This window comes from Cebidichthys violaceus, unplaced genomic scaffold (assembly GCF_023349555.1).
Source record: "Cebidichthys violaceus isolate CVI_PGR_0920_01 unplaced genomic scaffold, fCebVio1.0.p SCAF_77, whole genome shotgun sequence".
NCBI classification, from domain to species: Eukaryota; Metazoa; Chordata; class Actinopteri; order Perciformes; family Stichaeidae; genus Cebidichthys; species Cebidichthys violaceus.
Genome location: NW_027176961.1, coordinates 960,995 through 988,422, shown reverse-complemented (window position 1 = coordinate 988,422; position 27,428 = coordinate 960,995). Strand labels below are relative to the sequence as shown.

At 43.8% G+C, this 27,428-nt stretch overlaps 1 protein-coding gene across 1 annotated transcript; it reads right to left on the bottom strand.

Annotated features, from left to right (window-relative positions):
• On the bottom strand, window positions 1-26,937 carry mapkbp1 (mitogen-activated protein kinase binding protein 1). The gene is made up of 32 exons (XM_068737180.1): window positions 26,567-26,937; window positions 26,082-26,173; window positions 17,349-17,411; window positions 16,852-16,909; window positions 16,527-16,697; window positions 16,157-16,294; window positions 15,896-16,078; window positions 15,741-15,758; window positions 13,479-13,639; window positions 13,084-13,282; window positions 12,671-12,805; window positions 12,224-12,432; window positions 11,610-11,701; window positions 8,748-8,873; window positions 8,592-8,662; window positions 8,224-8,345; window positions 7,736-7,811; window positions 7,502-7,613; window positions 7,131-7,194; window positions 6,925-7,053; window positions 6,577-6,725; window positions 6,063-6,100; window positions 4,871-5,017; window positions 4,652-4,786; window positions 4,321-4,448; window positions 3,937-4,061; window positions 3,565-3,780; window positions 3,190-3,271; window positions 2,640-3,064; window positions 1,846-2,562; window positions 1,437-1,522; window positions 1-982 (listed from the first exon to the last, which is right to left on the bottom strand). The coding sequence occupies exons 1-32, from the start codon at window positions 26,672-26,674 to the stop codon at window positions 734-736; spliced, it is 4,824 nt and encodes a 1,607-aa protein (XP_068593281.1). The 5' UTR covers window positions 26,675-26,937; the 3' UTR covers window positions 1-733.
• Between the last annotated feature and the right edge of the window lie 491 nt (window positions 26,938-27,428).

The following is a 27,428-nucleotide window of genomic DNA, read 5'->3' as shown; positions in this document are numbered from 1 at the left end:
TGAAGTCTCAAACTTGTATTACATTTTGACAAAAACATTTCAAACTTTGACCTGTTTGTTAGTGAGTCCTAAGTGTTCCTTTAATAACAGTTATAAAAAGAGGAACTTCAGTGTGTATCCTCTGGAGACAACGAGTCTGTTCAGTGTAACATCAGCAGAATAAACACAAACTAAAAATCTGATTCAAGTGAACTCAGGAAGAAACATTTACATCAAATAAAGGAACAATAAAGTTTGTTCAAAGCATCTCGTATTGCAGTTAGTTCCTTTAGAAAGTATCTACAGTCTAACATTGTTTCATAACAATAACTCTTCAGAAATCTAAATTAAAAACTTTCACGACTCTGTCGCTGAAATGTCTTTAAAAAAAACGACTCGAGAGAAACTTTGAGTCGTTCGTTCCTTTAAGACCAGAGAGATTCTTGCATAATAATTAAAAAAAGGAACAAAAGGTCAGAATAAATAGGGTTGAAAACAAAATGGCTTCAGGTCCTTCATCTGTGAAGACGAGGAGGAGGAAGAGGTGAAGAAAACATCAAATTGATGAGGAGGAAAAAGAAGAAAAGAAAGATGGAGATCAAAGAGGAAAAGACGACAAAGAAAAAACAGATGAAGAATGAAAGAGGAGGAAGAGCATCAGACAATGAAGAGGAGAGGACAAAGAGTGGATGAAGAGAAGTGGATGAAAAGCCTCAGAGGATGAAGAGGAGGAGGAGGAGGAGGATGAAGCGCCTCAGTGATGAGCCTCCATGTTGTGGACCCGGTGGTGAACAGCCTGCAGCAGCAGCAGAGAATATTCCTCCAGCAGAGCCGCTGTCTTCACACCCCCCACCCCCCCCAGCCCCCCCTCAACTCCCAGCATGCTCGGCACGCCGAGCGGCAGACAGTCGAGCTCCGTCCTCATGGCCTGGAAGGCCTCCGACAGGACGATGGCCATCTGATGCTGGTCGGGGGCGGAGTCATCGTGGGAGGAGCCTCTCACCTGTGGGAGAGAGAGCGAGAGACAGGTGAGGGAGCCGATGATGTCACTGCTGATGTCATTCAACTGCCCCGCCCCCTTCCTGTTTCGCAACCTCTGGTCTGAACCAGGAGACCCCGTTTATTTAAAGTGTTAAAGCTGCATTCTCCCTAGTGTCCACCAGGGGGCGACTCCTCTGGTTGTATAGAAGTCTAGTCTAAAATGACTCTACTTCTCTCTTGATTTATTCCCTCAGTAAACATTGTAAACATGAGTTTATGGTCTCAATCTCTAGTTTCAAGTCTTCTTCAATACAGCATGATGTTCATTTAGTACATTATGGTCCATTTAGAGTCAAACAGACCATAAAGCAGGGGATGCTTTAGGGCGGGGCTACACAGTGATTGACAGGTCGACACCCAGACGGCCTTCTTTAGGTGAGTTCACATTTAAAACTTCCTACATGTTGTAGACTCACCTTCCTGTACAGGTGTGTTGCTCTCTTGAAGCAGCTCTGCAGCTCATTGGTCAGAGCTCTGCAGGTCTCCACACTGATTGGTTGGTCTGCACACAGAGAGAGAAGGTGAGGTCCCTCTACCAACAACAATACTGACAGCTGATTGGCTGACCCCTTCCTGTTTAGTTCTAAATCTAAATGTCTAAATGATAAGATGGAGGGAGTGAAGAAGAAGAAGAAGAAGAGACGAATGACATCAAACACAGAAACGTCTCACCCGTCAGCACGGAGCAAGAGGAGGAGGATGAAGAAGAGGGGCGGAGCCAGAGATGACAGTGTGACGGGATGAAGAGGAGGAGGTTGAAGAAGAGGGGCGGAGCCAGAGATGACAGTGTGACGGGATGAAGAGGAGTTAGATGAGAGTCCAAACCTGTGTCATCTCTAGGCTCCACGCCGCCGCCTGCAGGAGTCTGAGGTTCCTCCTCCTGCCGGGGGGGAGTCAGGGGGAAGACGGAGACCGGAGGAGGCCGTGACGAGGAGGCGAGGGAGGACAAGGAGGCGAGGGAGGGCTTGTCGGGGAGCGGTCTGCCGGGTACCCGAACCTGGAGGCTGCGGGGGGGAGGGGCCGCCTGGTTGCCATGGCTACCCAGAGACGAGGAGGCAACGACGACGGGAACGACGGCGGCGTGGGGGGGCGTGGCCAGAGCTGCGTTGGAGGTCACCACGGCAACAAGAGGAGGAGGCGTGTCTTTGACCTGAGAGGAGGGGGTTACCGATGATGATGATGTCATCGGGGGGTCCTCGCCACATTCTGAGATGTTCAGGCCGTCGCCTACGGAGACAGAGCGAGACATCTTGGCCATGGAGCTGGCGGTCGGACTCATGTAGGAACGAGACGCAACCGGAGTGGACGAGGACGAAGACGACAACTTCCTCGGGGTGCCAACAGCAGATGAAGCTGCAGACAAGATGGCGGCGGCGGCTGTTTCCTGTTGGGGGGATCTGGGGGAGGCGGGGCTTTGTCTCTGAGGGGGCGGGGCTGTGGACGGGGGGCGTCGGGGGGAGGAGGGGAGAGTGGTGGGGCGCTGCAGGGGGGGGAGGGGCTGAAGTTCTCTGATTGGACAGGAGGTCGAGAAGGAGGAGTCACCTGAGGGAGAGAGAAAGTTTGAGGTTTGGGTCTTTATTTAACTCATCACCTGAGTCTCTGGAGGTTCTGAGTCTCACCTGAGTCGGTCAGCAGGCTCTGGACTGACTGAGCCTTCCGAAGTCCGGAAGAGGAGTTCAGATGGAAGGCGGCGGCTCGGGCCGTTGGGCCCAGATTCCTCTTAGACTCCAACGCGGTCTGGATCTTCTTCTTCAGTGGAGGGGGCCAGTGGGTCTGCTGGTCCGAGGAGGTCTCCTCCGTCATCTGGTTCTGGTTCACATCTTGAGGAGGCTGGTCCTGGTTGATCCTGTTCTGGAGATATGCCTGGTCGTGAACTGAGGAGGTTTGGTCCTGATACGGTTTCTGGGTTTGGTCCTGGTTCCATGACACCCTCCGGTCTTGGGTCTGGTTCTGGTTCAGAGGGCGGACTTCTGAGACCAGAGGCCGGGCCTTCACCTCTCCTCCTCCTCCAGTAGTCCGAGATGGGAGAGGAAACACAGTCCGACTGAGGAGGAGAAACAGAACCAGAGGGTTTTAGATCAACAGTCTTTAGTCTCAGCTGATCCTGATCAGACTACTAAACATGTTGAGTCATCACAAAGTGTGGATCTGTGCCATCTGAGGTTTTACCTTCCAGCTGGATTCTGGGAGAGGAACCTGGAGGAGATGCTGATACTCTCACTGGAGCTGTGAGAAGCTTTGCTTGGACTTCCTGTCAACACAGTTTATATGTTTGAGTCCTCCAGACTCAGAGGTTCAGCTTGACAAGACGGTTTAGTTAAGTTAAACTTGAACGTCAAGAGTTCTTCAAGACAAGTCCAAGTCCAGAGACCTTTAACACAAGTTTAAATACAAGTCCATGTCTCAAGTCCTGAGAGACCAGTCCTGATTATGAAGTCAGCTTCAACATTTTTATTCAATAATAAATAAATACCAGTTAATAACACACAAAGTTATGAATCTATTCTCTGGACCAGATCAGCGGACCATCACAGAGGTACAGACCTGATCCCGAGAGGTCGGCCAGTGTGACAAAGTGTTCCTTCAGGAAGGCTTCCTGGTCTGGAGTCTGAGGGACGAGCTGAGAGCTCACGACCTCTGTTGCTCCTCTTCCTCCTGCTGCTGCTGCTCCTCCTCCTCCTCCTCCTCCTCCCTCCTCTTCCTCCTCCTCCAGCTCAGAGGAGTTTCCATCCACACTAAGAGGCTCAGTGGGCTCCGAGTCTATGAGACCAAATGGAGATGGGTTAAAGGTTAGAGACAGACATGAGAAATCTCTGTCTGTCTCACTGTGTCTTGTCTGTCTGTCTGTCTTTCTGTCTCGCCGTCTCCTGCAGGTCTCTCTGTATCTGTCTGTCTCTCTGTATCTGTCTGTCTCACCGTCTCCTGCAGGTCTGACTGGACTGGACAGCCTGGAGCTGAATCCCAGTGAGCAGCCGCTGTCTGGACTGGGTTTGTCCTGACGTCCACCTGAGGCAGGACACGCCTCCTTCACCTGGAACTCACTGACAGGAAGGGGCGGGGTTTAGAGGGGGCGGGTTTACAACAGAGTCAACATCCAAGCTAATACTTTTTACTTTAAGGACATGCAAAGTACTTTTTGTTACATGCAGTATCCATTCAACTGGGACAAACTACTTCCTCATATCAAGGGACCTTTTCCTCATATGTCTGCTGCAAAGGATTGTGGGTCAGAGTAGCCTAAAAAGCATGCTGGCTTCATGCTGCATGAATGAGACCAGACGTGGTAGAACATCCTGGTACCTTCCTGCCAGGCTCACTCTGTCCTCCCATTGGTCGGGATACAGAACCACAGCCTCCATGTCTGGGCTGTGGTTGGACAGCGGGATGAAGTCCGGCCTCTGATTGGTCCTCGCTTCATTGTCCTCTGCCTGGATACAGAGTCACAGGTTCATCCTTCACTCCAGAGACATATTTCTGATAAAATGTTACTGGCCTTTCTACCGTATTCCATGGCCTTCTTCAGATGCCTGAAGGTGCTCAGGTCTGCTGTTGTCATGTGACTCAACACCTGAGCACCTTCAGGTGAAATGCGGTGGAAAGGTTAGAGGTTAGATGGTATGTGTGTCCTCACCCATGCAGTGTTGACCTGCAGACTGATGCTGCTCCCCAGCTCCTGATTGGTCCTGTGAAGCCCCGCCCCCACACACTGGCCCATCCCACTCGGGCGAGGGGAGGATGGGCTAACATCAACGGGACGTGTCTTCACCTGGGTGGGCCGGACAAAAGGTGGAGTTAACTCTGCGTTCAAAATGCTGTGTTTTCTTAATGGAGTCTGTTTTGTCTTCCTGACCTCGTGCTCCGCCCCCTGGTCCACCTGTCCATCAGGATGGTACGAGTCCAGCAGTCTCAGGTCCAACATGGACTTCACCATCAGGACGCCGTTGCTGCCCGTCCTCCTGGACCACCGACGGCGAGGGAGGCGCCCCCCCGACGCGTCCTGAGGAGTCCCAGAGAAACACTGAGAAACTCTGAGGTACACTGAGGTACTCTGAGAAACTCTGAGGTACACTGAGGTATTCTGAGAAACTCTGAGGTATTCTGAGGTACACTGAGGTACTCTGAGAAACTCTAAGGTACACTGAGGTATTCTGAGAAATTCTGAGGTACACTGAGGTATTCTGAGGTACACTGAGGTACACTGAGAAACTCTGAGGTACACTGAGGTACACTGAGGGAGGCGGTTTATATAAGTATATAAGTATATATTACATTACATTACATTACATTACAGCAGACGCTTTTATCCAAAGCGACTTACAATAAGTGCATCAACATTGGTAATCAAAAGAACTACTAGTCACCAGAAGTACATTTCCTTTTCCAAACAAGCATCTAAGAGCATGAAGCAGAGCATAACTCAGAGCCAAAGTACAGAAACAAGAGAAACAGTTAGTGCTATAAATAGTACGAATACAATAAGTGCAACAAGCTAGTATGAAAACAATAAGTGCTAAGTGGAAGGCTCAGGGTAGCACTTCCTGAAGAGGTGGGTTTTCAGCCTGATGAAAGATGGGCAGCGACTCCGCTGTCCTGACGTCAGTGGGAAGTTCATTCCACCACTGTGGGGCCAGGACAGAAAACAGCCGTGACCGGGTCGATCGGCCGCCAGGACCTCTGAGCGACGGGGCGACCGATCGCCCCGAGGCAGCAGAGCGAAGTGGTCGAGCGGGGGTGTAAGGCTTGACCATGGTCTGGAGATATGAAGGAGCTGTTCCTTTCACTGCCCTGTATTCTAGCACCAGAGTCTTAAACTGGATGCGAGCTCTTACAGGGAGCCAGAGTAGAGAACGGAGAAAGGAAGTTGTGTGGGAGAACTTGGGGCGATTGAACACCAGGCGAGCTGCGGCTTTCTGGACAAGCTCCAGAGGTCTGATGACCGACGCCGGGGCTCCGGCGAGTAGAGAGTTGCAGTAGTCCAGGCGGGAGATGACAATATATATATATATATATACTAAAACACAAACAACAAAATGTCCTCTGACCTTCTTGGTGTCTCTGCAGAACTTCTCATCAGACATTTCTGCAGGAAAACAAAAACAGGACAGGATTTATTTTCATCAGCTGCTGATCTTTCCTACGATTTAACCGTGAACTCAAACACAACCCTCACTGATCACTTTGTCCTATTCTAGTTTATCCTTCAGCCTCAATATCAAGCTGACTTATTTATGTCTGTTATCACTTTACACATTTCTACCAACGGTTCTGTCATCAGTAGTATTATGATGTTAAGAGTTAATTACACAGAAAACTGGCGTTTATTTAAAAGAAAACACTCGTGTAACACTGTTGTGTTACACAACTACGGCAGCTGAGAAGGACAATCTTTGTTAAATATGACAAAATAACCTTGATGTCACTGCAGAGGATCCTGATCACTGTGATCCACCATCCAGACTACATGAGCTCCTTCAATACGACTTCTATCCAGCTCTCTACTGATTGGATAAAACTGATGCTAATGCTTTAGCATGCTGTGTAACCATGGTAACAGACCTGCGTCCTCCTCCTCCTCCTCCTCCTCCTCCTCCAGGCATCCTGCTGTGGCCATATAAGGACTCCTGCACTCCTCCTCCTCTTCCTCTTCCTCCTCCTTGTCGCTGTCAGATGACATGTTGACGACACGAGGAGAAGATGCCTCCCGGCTGCACACGCACGCACGCACGCACGCACGCACGCATGCACACACACACACACACACACACACACACACACACACACACACACACTTTACTGAATTTACTCTCATTAACCGTTGTGTATAAGTTGGGATATAATTCAACAAGTTAGTTTTTGTAAATGAACGCCGACAAACACATCAGTTCCTACGAGCCGAACATTTACCTGAGGTTCACCACTTTTTGCTGTGGTGCATTCTGGGAGGTTTGAGTGCTGCTGGGAGGTCGAAGGTCAGCGAGTCGCTGCCTCATCCTGATGGTCAACTCTGGACTGAGACGCCACACGAAGATACAGCTGCACACGAGCACAGAGGTTGTGTTACTACTTTAACTCAATGAACTGTAAAGAGCAGAATGTGTGAGGAGCATCACCTGTCTCCAGACACGGTGATCAGGTGTCTGCAGTCACCGCTGAACTTCAAACCTGTTACTATCTCTGACAGACAGACGGGCAGAAACACAGGATGCGTTCATTCACTTTGTAGTCGGATTACTTTTACATATATATATATATATATATATATATATATATATATATTTATATTATACTATGACCTTTTTTGCCTTTCTACAGCAGACTATTAAATTTTTTATAGAATAGCATGTCGTCAAAACAAAACAAAATAATCGTATAGTTTTTATTTTAAAAGTCATACGATACTATAACGTAATGTATATATATATATAAATACACATATATACATACATACATTCATAGCAATGGACTGAATGACTTCACTGACCTGAGTGTCCGAACATCGTGGCCACACATTCTCCAGAGTAGAAGTCAAATATACTGATGTTCTTATCCGAACAGGAAGTGGCGATGTAGAGACCCGACGGGTCGATCTGCACCTGAAGACGACAGAGGAGGGGGAAGTAAACACCTGCAAAATAGAAGAATCATCTACACCTGCTGTTACTATGGAAACACTCACCTTAATGAGAGTCCCTGCTGTTACTATGGAAACACTCACCTTAATGAGAGTCCCGTCCTCTCCCTGAGAGCCTTTATACATCTTCTTCTGTTTACCGTTACTGATGTTAAAGATCCTGGAGGAGGAGGAGGACCAGGAGGAAGAGGAGGAGGAGGAAGAGGGAGAGGAAGAGGAGGAGGAGGAAGAGGAGCAGGAGGAAGAGGAGGAAAAGGAGCAGGAGGAGGAGGAGGAGCAGGATGAAGAGGAGAGGAGAGGAGGAGGGAGAGGAAGAGCATCATAAATGTACAGTTAGGATACAGAGATAAAACAAAATACTTCACAGATTATATTTGTGTTTCGTATTAAAGAGTTAGTTCCTAATGTGACCAGCAGGAGGCAGCCTGATCATAGGGATAATCCTAATCCTCCTCCTGGTGCCTGCTGGGTAATAACCCTCCCTGCAGACTGAACTGTCATGTTTGTCACACACACACACACACACACACACACACACACACACACACACACACACACACACACACACACACCTGATGCTGCGGTCCTGACAGCCCACTGCTGCGTACTTCCTGGTTGGTTCCACGTCCATGTCGTACAAAGTCGTCTTTCTCACCACGTGATGAGTACGAGTGAACTCCAACCCCTCCTCCATCTGTGAGGAAGAGGAGGAGGAAAAGGAAGAGGAGGAATAGGAGGGAAAACTAATTTAATTTACTTTGTTTTATTAGATTTTTCTCATATGTAGCATAAATGTAGTGCATTACAAGTATGAAGCAAATACTCTGGTAAAGTACAAGTACCTCAAACAAATACAAGTACACTACTTGAGTGCATGTGCTTAGTTACCATCAGCTACTGTGTGACATCACCAGGTGACATCACCAGGTGTGGCTCTCACCTGCTGAGCGGTGCGGAAGTAGACGCTCTTATCAGCTCCACAGCTGATCATCCTCACCTTCCCCTCATTGGCTGACAGACAGGAAGAACAGGAAGATGTCAGAGGATCACATGATTCATACCAACAACCTGAACATCAGAGGTCACAGAGACTCACCGGCAAATCGGACGGCAGTGATGGAGGACGAGTGTTCGTCCAGAGTCTGAACCAGACTGTAGTCTCGGCCTGCATCCAGGACGTGGATCAGACGGTCACGACTGGCTGTGGCTAACAACTGGAGACCTGAGAGACAGACAGGGGGACAAACAGAGAGAGACAGAGAGACAGAGCGAGACAGCGGGACAGACAGAGAGAGACAGACAGGGATGTTTTGTGTTATGTTGGGTGTATATTGTTATTTATTATGTATATATTTTGTGATATGTTTTGTTGAATAATGTGTTTCACTGATGTTGTTATATATACACATATATATATATATATATATATATATATATATATATATATATATGTATGTATATTAGGGCTGGGCAAGTTATTAACGCATTTTTTATTTATATATTATTTTTTTATTAAGCAGACATTTTCAACAAGAACCGTGCAGCGAGTGTTGAACAGCTGTGTATGTGTGTGTGTGTGTGTGTATGTGTGTGTGTGTGTGTGTGTGTATGTGTGTGTGTATGTGTATGTGTGTGTGTATGTGTGTGTGTGTGGCGCCTCTTCCTTCTCCAAAATACCAAAAAAATAAATAAATAAATGATTAATTTAAATTATTTTTGTAGAGTTTTTAAAGTGTTTTTGTTTGTAATATGTATAATAAGCATCATTTAGTTATCACTACTGATAATTTAACAAACATAAAAACATGACGTAGATAAGTTTACAGTATTTAAATATCATCTATGAACACATGAAGATAAAGTAGTGAACACTGAATATCTATGATCAGAATCATTATAACTGTATTTTAACTGATACTGTGTGAAGAATACTGCTGTTAAAAAGAACCTGATCTGTTTGAAGTGATTCAAACCAAATGTTATTGTACTTTTGTTCATATAGCAGTACTTTAAAATAAAAGTACACAATACACTACTTTTGAATTCATTATTGAACTTTGCTCATAACAATGAGATTAATAAAGATTAAACATTGTAATCGTTGCCCAGCACTAATATATATATATATATATATATACAGTTGTGGTCAAAAGTTTACATACACTTGTAAAGAACATAATGGCATGGCTCTCTTGAGTTTCCAGTTATTTCTACCACACTGATTTTTCTCTGATAGAGTGATTGGAACAGATACTTCTTTGTCACAAAAAACATTCATGAAGTTTGGTTCTTTCATGACTTTATTATGGGTTAACAGAAAAAGTGATCAATCTGCTGGGTCAAAAATATACATACAGCAGTGCTAATATTTGGTTACATGTCCCTTGGCCATTTTCACTTCAATTAGGTGCTTTTGGTAGCCATCCACAAGCTTCTGGCAAGCTTCTCGTTGAATCTTTGACCACTCCTCTTGACAGAATTGGTGCAGTTCAGTTAAATTTGATGGCTTTCTGACATGGACTTGTTTCTTCAGCATTGTCCACATGTTCTCAATGGGATTTAAGTCAGGACTTTGGGAAGGCCATTCTAAAACCCTAATTCTAGCCTGATTTAGCCATTCCATTACCACTTTTGGTGTGTGTTTGGGGTCATTGTCCTGTTGGAACACCCAACTGCGCCCAAGACCCAACCTTCGGGCTGATGATTTTAGGTTATCTTGAAGAATTTGAAGGTAATCCTCCTTCTTCATTATCCCATTTACTCTCTGTAAAGCACCAGTTCCATTGGCAGCAAAACAGCCCCACAGCATAATACTACCACCACCGTGCTTGACGGTAGGCATGGTGTTCTTGGGGTTAAAGGCCTCACCTTTTCTCCTCCAAACATATTGTTGGGCATTGTGGCCAAACAGCTCGATTTTTGTTTCGTCTGACCACAGAACTTTCCTCCAGAAGGTCTTATCTTTGTCCATGTGATCAGCAGCAAACTTCAGTCGAGCCTTAAGGTGCCGCTTTTGGAGCAAGGGCTTCCTTCTTGCACGGCAGCCTCTCAGTCCATGGAGATGCAAAACACGCTTGACTGTGGACACTGACACCTGTGTTCCAGCAGCTTCTAATTCTTGGCAGATCTGCTTTTTGGTGGTTCTCGGTTGACTCTTCACCCTCCTGACCAATTTTCTCTCAGCAGCAGGTGATAGCTTGCGTTTTCTTCCTGATCGTGACAGTGACAAAACAGTGCCATGCACTTTATACTTACAAACAATTGTTTGCACTGTTGCTCTTGGGACCTCCAGCTGCTTTGAAATGGCTCCAAGTGACTTTCCTGACTTGTTCAAGTCAATGATTCGCTTTTTCAGATCCATGCTGAGCTCCTTTGACTTTCCCATTGTAGCGTTTGTGGGCGTTTGTATCCAATGAGCCCTATTTAAATGGCCTCAGAGAAGTCACCATTTGTAGTCACTCGTAATCACTCATAAGAAGTTAAGAGGCCATGCTATGAAGCTCATTTCATTGACACAACTTTCTAAGTCACCAAAATTGCTAATTCATGTTGCTGTATGTATATTTTTGACCCAGCAGATTTTGTCACTTTTTCTGTTAACCCATAATAAAGTCATGAAAGAACCAAACTTCATGAATGTTTTTTGTGACAAAGAAGTATCTGTTCCAATCACTCTATCAGAGAAAAATCAGAGTTGTAGAAATAACTGGAAACTCAAGAGAGCCATGACAGTATGTTCTTTACAAGTGTATGTAAACTTTTGACCACAACTGTATATATATTTATTGTGTTGTATACAGTGTTTCCAAACTTTGTTGTATATAGTCTTTATATGTTGTATTATATAGTGTTATATATTGCTATCCATAACATTTACATATTGTATTATACATATTGTATTTTATATATATAGTGGGTATATGTTGTACTCAACATTGTATTTAAACTGGTGTCTCACCAGTATCTGGTTTGGAGAACTCGAGGCAGAGAATCTCTGAGTCGTGAGCCTGAACATTCAAGATCTCCTCCATACCGTCCAGATCATGGATCCTAAAACACACACACACACACACACACACACACACACACACACACACACACACACACACACACACACACACACACACACACACACACACACAGTTTATGTAAATGACACTTCTCCTGTCATGTCTTCAGAAAATTAGAAGAAGAAGAAATCGAACAAGATGTCTGACACACTCGTAATATATCTATATATATATATAATATATATACTGTATATCTATAATATATCTATAGATAATAAATATAAATAATATAACTATATATAATAAATATCTATAATATATTTATAAATTATATGTATCTATAATATAGAATTTTTGACTTCCTGATTTTCTGTTTTGTTGAGTTGCTCTGTTAAGCAGTGAGGTATATGTCTAGGGCTTTTATTGTGAAAGGTAGGAATAGAGAGAGTGAAGCTGCAATGCGTTGCCAATGTGTCAGTAATAAAGAATTTGATCGGACTACAGATTCTCTGTGTGATAACTTTACTACCTTTATAAGTAACCCCCCCCCCCCACAGCTCACCTGAGGACTCCCATGCGGTCTCCAGAGGCCAGGTGCTGTCCATCAGGACTAACTCTCAGGGTCCTAATGCCGGCCCGGCTCTGGTCAGTCTGCTGTCCGTCTGAGCCCAGTGACCCCGCCTTCTCCGTGGTTCCACTTGTGACTGTGGCGCTCTCCGGGTCCAGGAGGGTTGAGACGTTATCGTCCACATAAATTACCTTCTGTAGGTCCTGAGGGGTCAATGAAATCAGGAGGGTGTCAGGTCAGTGTAGAGGTACAGCTGAGGTGAACAGGTGTAGGTCAGGTGAACAGATGAACAGGTGAACAGGTGAAGGTCAGGTGAACAGGTGAACAGGTGAACAGGTATAGGTCAGGTGAACAGGTGTAGGTCGGGTGAACAGGTGTAGGTCGGGTGAACAGGTGAACAGGTGAACATCAACATTAAGGTAAAGGTGTGTTTTCTCCCACCTGGCTCAGGATGTTCTTGGTGAGGAGCTTGTGGCCGTCGGTGTTCCACAGTCGGATGGTGTTGTCTGAGGAGCACGACAGGTACGATCCGGGGGGGAGATGTGCCCCTCCTCCTCCTCCTCCCTCTGGGTACACCTGTAGGAGACACAGTAGAAGGTGTTCACCTGAAGAGTTTCAAAATAAATAGATGCCATTAAGTTGTCAGGCATCTAATGTTGAATCCAAGCTAGCTGTTAGCGGTGTTTATGCTAAGCTAGCAGCTGCTGGTTGTAGCTTCATATTTTAAAGAGTTCACTAAACTCAGCTTATAATTCATTAAGTAACATGTTAGACTATATTCATGTGTCTAGGACTTAATTCCACTTTTGTGGAGTTATTAATTAATATAATTTGTGTTATTATTAAACACTGACCTCCAGGCTCCACACACAGGAGGAGTGGTAGAGGGCGGAGTAGAGCTTCCCCGCCCTGCGGGGGTCCCGGAGGTCCCGGACGTCCCACACGTAAACACTGTGGTCGTTGTAGACGCACGACAGCCAGCGGCTGGCTGGGTCGTAGCTCACCGCCACCGTGTCCGGGTACCGGGCCTCCGGTCGGCTCGAGAACAGCTGACTGAGGAGGAAACAGAGAGAGACGCCATCATGACAACTAAAGACATGGAAAGCTGTCTATACGTCCAGTAAGAAACTGACTGTTTATGTGTGTGTATATATATATATGTGTGTGTGTGTGTGTGTGTGTGTGTGTGTGTGTGTTACCTGGCGTCCACCATACTGGATATATGTATGTGTGTGTGTGTGTGTGTTACCTGGCGTCCACCATACTGGCGATGTCCGCCCCCAGACAGTGTGGGCGGGGCAAAGTACACAGGAAGTGCAGGTTGACGGGGCTGAAGGCTCGAACCGTCCCGTCAGAACAACCACAGAAGATCAACTCGTCTGTGACGGACAGACAGGTGGCCTGAGACGCCTGAGGACATACAGACAGACAGACAGACAGACAGAGACGAGGACACACAGACAGACAGACAGACAGACAGACAGACAGGAGGACACACAGACAGACAGGTGAGTCCTGATGTCCACATTGTCTCTCTGAGTTCTGACACCATGAAGATGAAGATGTGTTTGATCTGTTAGAACTAAACAACATAATACTTTGACGGGGACTATTTTCAGCGGTGGATGAATCCACATTTGGTTCTCCAACATGTTTTTTGTCTCTAACATGTCTCATCTCTCCAACATGTCTTGTGTCTTTAACATGTCTCATCTCTCCAACATGTCTTGTGTCTTTAACATGTCTCATCTCTCCAACATGTCTTGTGTCTCTAACATGTCTCATCTCTCCAACATGTCTTTTGTCTCTAACATGTCTCCAACATGTCTTGTGTCTCTAACATGTCTCATGTCTCCAACATGTCTTTTGTCTCTAACATGTCTCATGTCTTGTGTCTCTAACATGTCTCCAACATGTCTTGTGTCTCTAACATGTCTCATCTCTCCAACATGTCTCATGTCTCTAACATGTCTCCAATATGTCTTGTGTCTTTAACAGGTCTCATGTCTCCAACATGTCTCTTGTCTCGAACATGTCTCATGTCTCCAACATGTCTTTTGTCTCTAACATGTAAATGAGGTGAGAGAATGTGAGAGGGAGATGATTCAGACAGAGAGGCTGTTTCACTGAGCTGCTGCTTCAGGGGTTAGTATTTATATTGTAGTACTGCAATACTGTAGTACTGAAATACTGGAGTACTGGTACTGTAGTACAGTAGTACTGGTGTACTGTAATACAGTAGTACTGGTGTACTGAAATACTGGAGTACTGGATTACTGGTACTGTAGTACTGTAATACTGGAGTACTGATACTGGAGTTCTAATACTAATACTAATACTAATATTGAGTACTGTAATAGTGTAATAGTACTACAGTATCAGTACTACAGTATTACAGTATCAGTATTAAAATATCAGTACTACAGTATCATTACTACAGTATCATTACTTCGGTATTACAGTACTAGTACTACAGTACTACAGTATCATTACTATAGTATCAGTACTACAGTACTAGTACTACAGTACTACAGTATCATTACTACAGTAGCATTACTACGGTATCATTACTACAGTATCAGTACTATAGTACTAGTACTACAGTATCATTACTACAGCATCAGTACTACAGTACTACAGTATCAGTACTATAGTACTAGTACTACAGGATGCTGGATGTTGGTGGCGGTGACTGATGCTGCATTCAGGGTCCTCTGTGAATCACAGTGTGGAGGGTGAACGAGGTGATAGATCTCTCAGCCAATCAGGTGGAGTGTTTGAATGAATGACAGCGGCGTGCTGTGAAACCGACCAATGGAGTGAGAGGAAGGAAGTGGGCGTGTCCAGATCGGTCAGCTCAGCCAGTGAGGATAAAGATTGAGATTATTTCAACCAGAGTCTAGTTTAATAATTTCATAATTTAGTGCTGAAGAATGATTATCATCTTATTATTTTATTATTATTGTATTATCATTTTAGCCTTAGCTAAGCTAACCTAGAGCTAACTCTGTAACTTTAGTGGTCCAGCTATTAAATTATTGACATTTGGGGCTGAAATTAAGCTGAAATCAGAGGATGTTTAGTTTTGAGTTTAACTTTGGCGAATTACAAACCATCCCGACAGAGCTTATTAGCTTATTAGCTTATTAGCTGTGTGGCACCATCCAGTTTGTTTCTAGGCTCCTTTTGAAAAACAAAGTTGCTAAAACGGCCTTAAAAGTTGATGAATAAATCAAAACAAAATCACTTTTTAGTCACATAACGTTTACAGACAGAAGTCGATGGTACAAAATAAGCCTCTTGAATAAACTCTTAACTTTTTGTTTGTATAGATATTAATGTGTTCTTTAACAGACTGAGTTCATATTAATCATGAGGATTATAGAAATTCATGTGTTTCAAATTAATCATGAGGATTATAGATATTCATGTTTCATATTAATTAAGGATTATAGATATTAATATGTTTAACAGGCTGAACTGACTGAGTCCAGGTGACGCGACGACTTACGGTCGCAGAGTCGACTCTCTGCACAGGAAGCCAGAAAGGAAGCAGAGGAACTTCAGATTAAAGTCACACAGAGAAACATTCTTATACAGCGTGTTAAAGACACCTGTGACCACGCCCACCAGTGATGTCACCTGTACGAACAGGTGAGAACTCACCCGTAGCTCCACCCACTTGTCGAGGAGTCGCCGGTCATTGAACTCACACAGCAGACCGGAGGAGGTGATGCAGAAGGTGGAGGAGGCGTGTCGGCCCCGCCCGCACGCCACATCGCTGAAGAAGTTATTCCTGAGTTCTCCCAGCAGCCCCGAACGTCCCAGCAGAGGGACGGTGGCGTTCACCTGTGGACAGGTGAGGAGGGTCGATCAGTAATCAATCATAATAATCACCTCATCAGCAGGAGACCGTTGAAGGAGAACCTTGGAGGTCTTGGCGTGGTCCAGGTACCAGAACTTGACGTGTCGGTTTCCAGCGGTAACAAAGTAGGAGCTGTCGTCTGAGAAGGAAACGGCCGTCACTTTACTGGAGACCTTGTTGGCTGAAACCACCACGTTCTTCTGATAAACACACAAACAACATCAAAAGAGTCAACAACAACAACAACAACATCTGTCATAATCACTTCCTCTGCTTATCAATTATCATGTTCTTATTCACCGATTAACTCCAGTTAAGAAAAGTCAACACTTCCTGCAGATGATTCACATTATATAAACATGTATATATATATATATATATATATATATATATAAATATATAACTGCTAAATAAAGCAGTAAGGAAACAAACCTTCCAGTTCCACACGTTGACCATCATGTCGTGTTGGTATCCGACGCTCACGATGTATTTACTGTTTGGAGAAAAGGACACGCAGGAGACACCATACTTATGTTCCTGGAGCTCAGACACTTGGACACGGTCAGACACCTCCCACACTCGAACCGCCGGCATGTGACCACTCTGAGGGGGGGAGGAGGAAGAAGAGAAGGAGGAGGAGGGGGGGGATAAAAGATATATTTATTTTTCTGTTTTCTTTCTGGACTAATTGATGAATGGCGGAATCAATAAGTGAATAAGTGAATAAATGAATACATGAATAAATAAGGGGACTCACTTCTCCTGTGACGACATACTTCCCATCTGGAGAAAAGGCCAACGTGGTGATGGCCTTCCTGAACACAGAGAGGAGGGTTACTTCTGATTGGCTACAGGAGGTTTTACCTTCTGGTGCTATGACTCATGGGAGATGTAGTTGGACTACAGCAATAATAACAATGTGTTTGTTTGTTTGTTTGTTTGTTGCTTTAAAAGCAATTCTGTGACCAAAAACAATAATAATAATAATAATAATAAAACAATAAGAAGAAGAACAATAATGAAATAATAATAATAAGAACAATTATAATAAAAATAATAAGAACAATAATAATAATAAAAATAAGAAGAACAATAATAATAATAAAATAATAAGGACAATAAAAATAATACAAATAAGAACAATAATAATAATAATAATAACAATAATATTAAGATCATAATAATCTTTTACAGCCGTCATCAAACAAACAAAGACTCAGACAAGAAGTGAGAGCTGATTGGTTGAATTGTTACCTGGAGCTGTTGAAGATGTGATGCTGTTTGTTCTTCCGAGGATTCAACAGGACAACGACACACCTGCACACACAAACACACACACACAAACAGACACACACACACACACACACACACACACACACACACACAAACACACACACAAACAGACACACACACACACACACACACACACACACACACACACAAACAGACACACACACACACACACACACACACACACACACACACACACACACACACAAACACACACACACACACACACACACACACACACACACAAACAGACACACACACACACACACACACATACACAAACACATACACACAATCACACACACAAACAGACACACACACACAAACAGACACACACACACACACACACACACACACACACACACACAAACACACACACACACACACACACAAACAGACACACACACACACACACACACACAAACAGACACACACACACACACACACACACACACACACACAGTTAGCAGGTTAACACATAAAATCATAACCACAAAAAACCTGCACCCCACCCATTGTACACTCTCTCTCTCTCTCTCTCTCTCACTCACACACACACACACACACACACACACACACACACACTCTCTCTCTCTCTCTGCTGTATAAACAGAGTCTCTGTTAAATGACTCATTCTGTCCGACCTGAACCTTCAGAAACAGTTCAGACTGTTTTACTCTGTGAGACTCTGGACCTGGTCTCGTTCAGAATGGACCTGGTCTGTCTCAGTCTGGACCTGGTCTGTCTCAGTCTGGTCCTGGTCTCTCTCAGTCTGGACCTGGTCTGTCTCAGTCTGTCTCAGTCTGGTCCTAGTCTCTCTCAGTCTGGACCTAGTCTGTCTCAGTCTGGACCTGGTCTGTCTCAGTCTGGACCAGGTCTGTCTCAGTCTGGTCCTGGTCTCTCTCAGTCTGGACCTGGATGTTTACTTAGTTGTATTATTATATTTTTACTGCTATAATAACAGATTGAGACTATTGATCCACTAATATATATATATATATATATATATATATATAATGAAGTATTTCAATATAATGTGTTCACCTCACAGCAGACCAAAACAGAAGAAGAGAAACAGCTGTTTGTTTGTTTTGACTCAAGTCACCTGTGACATCATCGACCTGTCTGAACAAGTAAGAGCCAATCAGAGCTCAGGAGCTTAATGTTTAAGCACACACACAGTGAGTTGGCAGGTTGTGTGTGTGTTTGTTGACTGTAAGCAGCTGAGTCAGCAACCAATTATATTCTTCTTCATCAACACACACACACTCATGTTTGTACTTCTGTCCTTGTGGGGACGTTTCTTTCTTTACTGAACACAATCAGGGGACAAAACCTGAGAAGACAAGTTTAAACCCCGCCTACTTTTTCACCTCCACACAACTGACCAATCACAGCAAGAGGTGGCTGTGATGTCACAAGGTTTTTAAAGTGCTCTGAAACCTTAAACTTGAACCAGCACTCCGAAGGTACGTCCGCAAAATGTCCTCTTAAGGTCTAACACTCACACTGGTCCTCACAAAGATAGACAAACAAGTACATAACACACAGCTCTTAATTGTTTGTTCTGATATGAAACCAGAACCAGAAACAGGCTGAAATACTGGATTAGGTCTCAGTGAACCTCACTTCTTCCTTGGTCCTGGTGAGACTCGCACATGCTCAGTAGTGACCAGGCAGGTGCTAACATAGCGTTAGCCAGAGCTAACGACGTGTTGTCAATGTTTTACAGGGAAAAGATGCTGCAGTTAAAAACAGTGAATCCTTTAAAGGAAGGGTTCACATGACAGAGGAAGGTGCCCTTGTGTTCACTCACTCACTCACTCACTCACTCACACACACACACACACACTGCAGCAGTGTAACATGGTGTGTTCAGGTACAGCGTGTACCAGAGACCACTGACCCAACCCGTCCTGATCCACATCTGCAATGCAGCAAGGAGAAGAACAGAGAGAAGCTGCAGAGAGTCTCTGTTCTTTGTGTTCTACATCATTATATAATACTACTACTAATAATAATAATAAGTTTATTATACAATATGATGCTAATCTTTTCATATTTCTTTCCTTCTTTTCTGACAGTTTCAGTTTGTCTTTAATTTTCTAAAGAATGTGATTATTTTATGAATAAATTCACTTTTTTTACTTCAACTTTCTTCATTATTATTATTATCTATTATTATTATTCATAATAATAGATAATAATCCAATAATATAAGAATAGATAATAATATGTATTATTATTATGATTATTATTAATAGTTATTATTAATATTAATAATATTATTAATCATCATCATAAAAAAATATTGAATTCCCTGTGAGACATGAACGTCTCTCGACATGTTGACCTAAATCTCCCCTTCTGTCCGATGACCCGCTTCGCTTCGCTTCACAGTTCGCTTCATCTTCTGATCTGACAGCTCCGCCCACGCCCTCAGCTGATTGGATGGCTCAGTGTGTCTCCGTGTGAAATGTTCATTCCTTTTGGGTTCAGACTTGTCCAATGAGAGAAGGACATGAAGTTAAATCAGCTGAGATAATTCATTAATAATCTGAACTGATATTAAGATCATTTTTATGGAATCATTTTTGTATTTCTATCCACATCTGATTCATTTTTCCTGTTATTTTTTATTAATCTTTATAGTTTCTCAGCTGAATTTCTCGTTTAATTTTTCTATAAATCCGGAGGCTGTAAAAACAAACTGTTTCCTGAACTACAGAAGCCTGAATAGGACAAACTTTATGAGGCAGCCAGCAAAAAAAGATCAGCAAAAATAGATGAGTTTATTTCAGTGATTCATCATAAACAGTTTAAAACTTTATGTTTGTAGAGGCTTTTATTTTGTAAGGGCTGTTTCAATGAGTGTAACGTCTTCTTAACAACTTTTTATGTAAAAAGTGCTGAGTCACCAAAACTAGAGAGTGATCACAATAACCAGAGAGAACATAATGTATGAGTTTATAATCCAGCAACAGCAGGATGAGATAACATTAGTCTCAGTTAGGCCCAGTTCAAACGGTGCACTGGTTACTGGTGGCACCAACACTTCACTAAGTTCTAATTAACCACAGATACAGAACTACAATCATAGAGAACTACAATCAGACAGAACTACAACCAGACAGAACTACAACCACAACCAGACAGAACTACAATCAGACATAACTACAACCACAACCAGACAGCACTACAATCAGACATAACTACAACCACAACCAGACAGCACTACAATCAGACATAACTACAACCACAACCAGACAGCACTACAATCAGACATAACTACAACCAGACACAACTACAATCAGACAACTACAACCAGACAGAACTACAACTACAACCAGACATAACTACAATCATATATAACTACAATCAGACAGAACTACAACCAGACATAACTACAATCATATATAACTACAATCAGACAGAACTACAACCAGACATAACTACAATCTGACAGAACTACAATCAGACAGAACTACAACCAGACATAACTACAATCAGACAGAACTACAATCATATATAACTACAACCAGACATAACTACAATCAAACAGAACTACAATCAGAGATAACTACAATCAGATAGAACTACAATCAAACAGAACTACAATCATACAGAACTACAATCTCCTCGTGGTTGAGTTCCTCCACCAACCAGTCAAGAGTTCATTCACATCTACGTCCACCCAAAATATCACTTCATATCACTTCATCCTTTTATCCTGTTAGAAACCTTTGTGACATAATTATCATATGAATTCTTCACTTATGTCCAAAAACGTGTTTTGTCAGTTCAGGAGGACATTTGGTTAAAGAGCGTCCCTCCAGATGTCCTGAGACATCGTTGAGGAGAATGAACTAGGGCTGCAACAACGAATCGATAAAATCGATTAAAATCGATTGTTGGCAACGAATTTCATTATCGATTTGTTGTGTCGCGCGATTATTACGCCACTCAATAAGTCTGAGATGTTTGAGTATAAAAAAAAAGTATAGTTGAGCGCGGAGCAGAGCGGAGGTAGAAGAAAGAGCATCGGAGACACGCAACGTTGTTCTGAAACACACGGCGGAGGAAGAGAAGTCAGTAGGACCTAAGTCATCAAGGTGTGGAGCATTTCACACTAAATACATCTAAAAAGTGTGTTAATTGCAAGATATGCAAAAGCGACATGACACGGGATCACCACGGTGATGATTCATCACCTAAAACGTGAACATGTTGGAGTCCTTGATGAGGAGGAAGGAGTTCAACAGCAGGTCAGTCACTACAGAATCCTACTGTTGTTCTGTTTGAAGTGAGGAACGTAATGTCCCTCCAGTAGCTCTCCTGCTGTTTACTCCTCATCCAGATGACAAGCATGACAAGTTAGCGTTAGCTTGTTAATTAATAACAGTGGTAAAGCAGGGGTGGAATAGTATGCAAGACTAAAGACACGTTTTTATTCACTCGCCTTTCCCCCGCCGATTCATCGATTAATCGAAAAAATAATCAACAGATTAATCGATTATTAAAATAATCGTTAGCTGCAGCCCTAGAATGAGCCTTCAGTCTGGTGACGGTCTCTCTGACTGTGGAGGACCCTGTATTCACACAGAGCTGCTAACACAGATCGGACTCAGAGGTCCTTGAACACCTCACTGAGCTGCGTGATGGATCACATTTCTATCGTCAGTGTGAGTTTCTAAACTCGAAGCTGTGATGTCGGGCAGAGTTAGCGGTTACCAACGGCAACACTTCCTGTTTGCCGAAGCTCCTGCAGTCACAACCGGTCTGACGCTTCGGGGTCCTGATTATATGATCAGCTTTCTACTGATCCACCTTTATCGATTAGGCAAACTTCTTCATGTGTACGAAACAAACATCTACCAGAAGAACCAGTCTGTTTAGGATTCAAACGGTCCTGTGATCTGATCTATCCAGTTCTATTGGTTTCTACTGATTGCTGACATTTGGAATGAACCTTCACACACTTTCACTAGAACGACATAACAAACACCTCGTGCTCAAAGACACAAACTCCACAGAGATAAATCCTTTATTGTCGACTGACTCCTTTAGTGGATCCAACAGGATTATTTCAGAAACTCTTTAACACTTTTCAGGAACTACTGAGACCCCATAAACACCTGAGACCTTCAACCTAGAATCCTTCAAACACCCTTAAAGACCCCTGAATCCTTTTGAATACTCCCGGGTCTCTGGAGCCCTCTTAAACCCTCACTACCCCATGCGCCACAGTCGCATGGGGTAGTGAGGGTTGTCCACTAACTGCAAGGTCGGCGGTTCAATCCTTGGCTACCACGTATCCTGTGGAAAAGTGTCCCTGAGCAAGACACTGAACCCCTAACTGCTCCCTGGGTGCTTCTCAGCAGCCCACTGCTCCCTGTATACTAGGGATGGGTTAAATGCAGAGAATACATTTCCCCACTGCGGGACTAATAAGGGATTGATTATTAGGGCCCGAGCACCGACAACGTCGGACCGTATTATTATTATTTGTCTCTCCACGGAATCGCATTTTTGGGGGCTTTATCATATCCCAAAACTTCCCATATTTGGAAAACGTATCAGGACTGCAGGAAAATTTGATATTTTATGGGTTGCATGCTCGAGTATGACAAAGTTGCTCGCTAGTGCCCCCTAGAAGTTGGAAAGGCAAGCCCCAACAGCCTGTATGTCCAAATTACTTAAAAATGTACAGACATGGGCAACTGAATGAGTTCTACAAAAAATCCTCTTGGGACCCTGAGCTCCACCAACCAACATTTTTCCGCCATTTAGAATTTTGTGAAAAACACATTTTTGCAAACTCCTCCTACACGCTGAGTCCGATTGCTACCGATTAGCTGTGGATCAGTACAGGATCTATATAATAAAATGTTATCAAAATATTTTTGATATCTCATTTCGTTTAGAAGATATGTACCAATGAACTTCATAGGGCGTGGCTTTGTTTTTCAATACTCATAACTTCAAAACCATTTAACCTATAATCGCAAAATTTGTCTCATATGTGCACATCGCATATTGTTACGTATCCTACAATTTTCATTCCATTCAACCACTTGGGAGCGATACAGTAGTTAAGCCAGTTCACGATGAAAACAATTTTCATCGTTTTCAGGCATTGCACTTTAACGAACTCCTCCCACAGAATTCATGCGATCGACTTCAAATTTGGTCAGGATGATCTAAAGACATGAATGATGAAATTTGCTAAAACGGTCTACTGACATTGAACGACCTTAATTTTATGTGGCGCCCATTGCCATGGCAACGCGTCATTCGCTATGAAAAATTAAGCTTATTTTTCTGTGGCTTAGGATGCTCAACAAGCCTTGGAACTTTGCACAGGTGTCATAGGTGATGAAAATATATATTTCATATTTGGCTTGACCGTTTCAAATTGCCTCGATAGCGCCCCCTACAAATATTCAAAAACGCAGCCCCAGCGCTGCATTTCACCTACATGTATGAAATTTGGTAGGCACATGTATCACATGGAGACTTAAAAGAAGTCTCTTGGGACCATGCTCTAAAACCAACCGGAAATCGAACATTTGGATTTTTGTGTGAATTTCCCCTTGATTTGTAGTTGCTATACTTTAACGAACTCCTCCTAGGGACTTTGTCAGATCCACTTCAAATATGGTCAGTACAGTCTGAAGACCTTTGCAATTAAAAGTTGCTCAAAGCTTTACGTTTGATAGAATGGCGTAGCCGTGGCGGCCATTTTACGTGATTCACCATTAAACAACAAGCTGATGTAACTCCACTGGACTTGCTCAAATCTGTCCCAAACCCGTACTTGACAACAGTCATTGCCTGAGAATGTCTACAAGCCAATTTTCACTCAAAGTCGTAGCGCCACCTACTGGCAACAGGAAGTCAGTGTTATGTGACAGACAAATCAGATTTACATGACATTTACATGATGTGGTCTGCACTTGATGTAGAGCAACATAATGCATGTTCTCTAGCACCACATAGGGGATACAGGAACTGGTGCAATATTTGCACTACATAATTTCCAGCATCGCAGAGTCCAGTGGGAAAAACACATTAAACTCCGGGACGCGTTGTCCAATGGTCAAAGACATTTGCAGCCGCGTCTGCTGGCGTCCCGCCATTCCCCCGAGACGCGGAGGTGCGAGGGCCCGTCCATCGCTGCTCGCAGCTTTAATTATTATTAAAGTCTTTCGAAACCCCCCAAAAACACTGGGACGCCCTACATCACAATAATATAAAAAATAATCACCCTGAAGTCCTCTAAAAGTATTTAGAAACCCCTCAAGAACTGCTGGAACACCCCGAAAAAACACTGGGACCCTCTGGGACCCCCTACAACACCTTTTCAAAAATAAATAAATTGAAAAAACTGATTTGATCGACCTGAAGTCTGTAGAAATCTGATTGGAGTCAAATGTTGAACCACCTTTTGATGTGGGTTGGATTTGATTTAGAAAATTAGCATTTCTTGGGTTTTTCTGTCCAGACTTTGTAAACTCAATCTGGATATTTTTTTTGAAAAGTGTATTTGAGCCGGCGGTCTGAACGAGGCCTCTGTGGTCCTCAGAGTCTTCCAGGTGGTTACTGGTTGTGGGTTCAGTGCCTTGCTAAAGGGTAAATCCTACAGCAGACCGGAGTCTCGTGGTGAATATCAAGACCACGGCTCCTAACGAGATGCTGTGTGTGTCGCTTCGTTAAACACATGATTCTTAATCCGATAATCTGATCATGTCGTTAGCCTTTAAAACTCAGAACATGAGACACAGAACCACAGACGGTCAGTGAGTTTAATCCTCTAAACATGCAGGACTGCAGTACTTATACCCTCTATACAACACTTCAGTTACACGCGTGTTCTTCAACTCAACTCCATTTAGTTTCAGTGTTTACATCTCAACTGATACGTTTACACTTCATTCAACACTTTGAGTCCTCTCACTGACAACACTCTTGTCTACTCTTTTGGAGTGTATATTGCCAGTATCTCTTTTTAACTGACACTTCAACTCCTTTCAGTTTGGTGCAGCGCATTATAGTGTTTACATCTCAACTGATATTTCAACTCCTGTCAACGTTTACACGCTTTTAACACTTCCGATACTTTCACTGGTCATTTCACTGAGATCCACTTTAGCCTTTCATGTTCAATGAAACTTCACTTCAACTGCTTTCACTTCTCAGACAACACTGCAAAAACTCACTCACACACATACAAACACACTCTCTCTCTCACTCTCACACACACAAACACTCTCTCTCACTCTCACACACACAAACACTCTCTCACTCTCTCTCACACACACAAACACTCTCTCACTCTCTCTCACACACACAAACACTCTCTCACTCTCTCTCACACACACAAACACTCCCTCTCACTCTCACACATACACAAACACTCTCACTCTCTCTCACACACACAAACACTCCCTCTCACTCTCATACACACACAAACACTCTCACTCTCTCTCACACACACAAACACACTCTCTCACACACACACAAACACTCTCTCACTCTCTCTCACACACACACAAACACTCTCTCACACTCTCACACACACAAACACTCTCTCTCACACACACACAAACACTCTCTCACTCACACACAAACACTCTCTCACTCTCACTCTCTCTCACACACTCTCACTCTCTCTCACACACACACACACCCCCTCACCCAGCAGGATATGCCAACAGGCCAGTTCGGGGGTCGCAGGCCAGCGCTCGGTTTCCTGGAGCTGTGATTCCCAGAACCTTCTCCAAGGTCACCTGGAGGTCAGTGAGATTAGATGTCATCAAAGTAGCTGTTTGCATGTTAACTGTTAGCATGTTAGCATGTAATCAGCGGGAAGCCCCTGTGGGTCCTGTGCAGCCCGATGCTAAACTAACAGCTAACTGTGTGTGTGTGCGTGTGTGTGTGTGTGTGTGTGTGTGTGTGTGTGTATTAACTAGACTAGTTAACTAACTAGTCTCAGATTAACCAGACTAATTACACTAACCAGACTATGTGTATGTATCTGTATATGTATGTGTGTGTGTATCTGTATATGTGTGTCTATGTGTGTGTGTGTGTGTGTGTGTGTGTGTGTGTGTGTGTGTGTGTGTGTGTGTGTGTGTGTGTGTGTGTGTGTGTGTGCGCGCGCGCGCGCGCGCTGCGCCCACCTTGCCGCTCAGGTCTTCTTTGTGCCGCGCGGTGCTGCTCCTCCTCCTTAGTTTGATTGACAGGTTCTTGATTCTCCTCCGGATGGTTCCGCCTCCCTCCGCGGTCATCGCGCTGTTAGCTGTGCCGCTAGCGTCCTCTCTCAGCTGGACCTCCTGTCTGTCGCTCGCTCCTCCGCCGCCGCTGCTGTCATGCTGTCTGCGGGCCGAGCCGCGCGGGTCCGGAAGAAGGTTCTGATATCCGGTGTCTGGTTCTGGTCTGATCCGGTCTCTGGTTCTGGTTCCGCATCTTATTCCTCCGCCGCTGCGGAGACACGAAGAAGCGGCTTCTACACGAGCCAGAGCGGACTAGACGAGCGTCAAGACCGCATGCGGCAACGACACAAACACTTCCGGCCAGGCTTTCCAAAATAAATCTGGCTGATCGGTTATGAAAATGATTGCTTCAGTTTCTTTCTTTATATTTTAGATGTACATCTTTCCGTCAGAGAATATATGAAATGATATAAAGAACTAACTACACTATCACAGTATTGTGGTATTACTTTGACTCCAATACTTCTGACATATGAGAACAAAAATGACACTGTTGTGCTTTTATTTTGATGATAAAGCCCCTGAATTTCCGGTGTCGTGTCTGACGTACATGACGCTTCTGACACAGTGTGGAGCAGCAGCGCCTCCAGCGGCAGACTCACGAACTACATCTGATGTTTAAATTAAGATACAAATTTAAGATGATGCATTCAAGGTCCATCAGGTAAATTACATTACGGTCATTTAGCAGACGCTTTTATCCAAAGCGACTTACAATTCAGTATCTATCTACCGTAGACGCAGCTACGGGAGCAATTTTGGGGTGTCT

Coding starts and splice junctions, on each gene's coding strand:
- mapkbp1 (XM_068737180.1), bottom strand. CDS start 26,674: ATGACCGCGGAGGGAGGCGGAACCATCCGGAGGAGAATCAAGAACCTG. Junction 13,283..13,478: donor GCCAGTATGGTGGACGCCAG/GTAACACACACA, acceptor TTTCCTCCTCAG/TCAGCTGTTCTCGAGCCGAC. Junction 2,563..2,639: donor GAGCCTGCTGACCGACTCAG/GTGAGACTCAGA, acceptor TCTCTCCCTCAG/GTGACTCCTCCTTCTCGACC.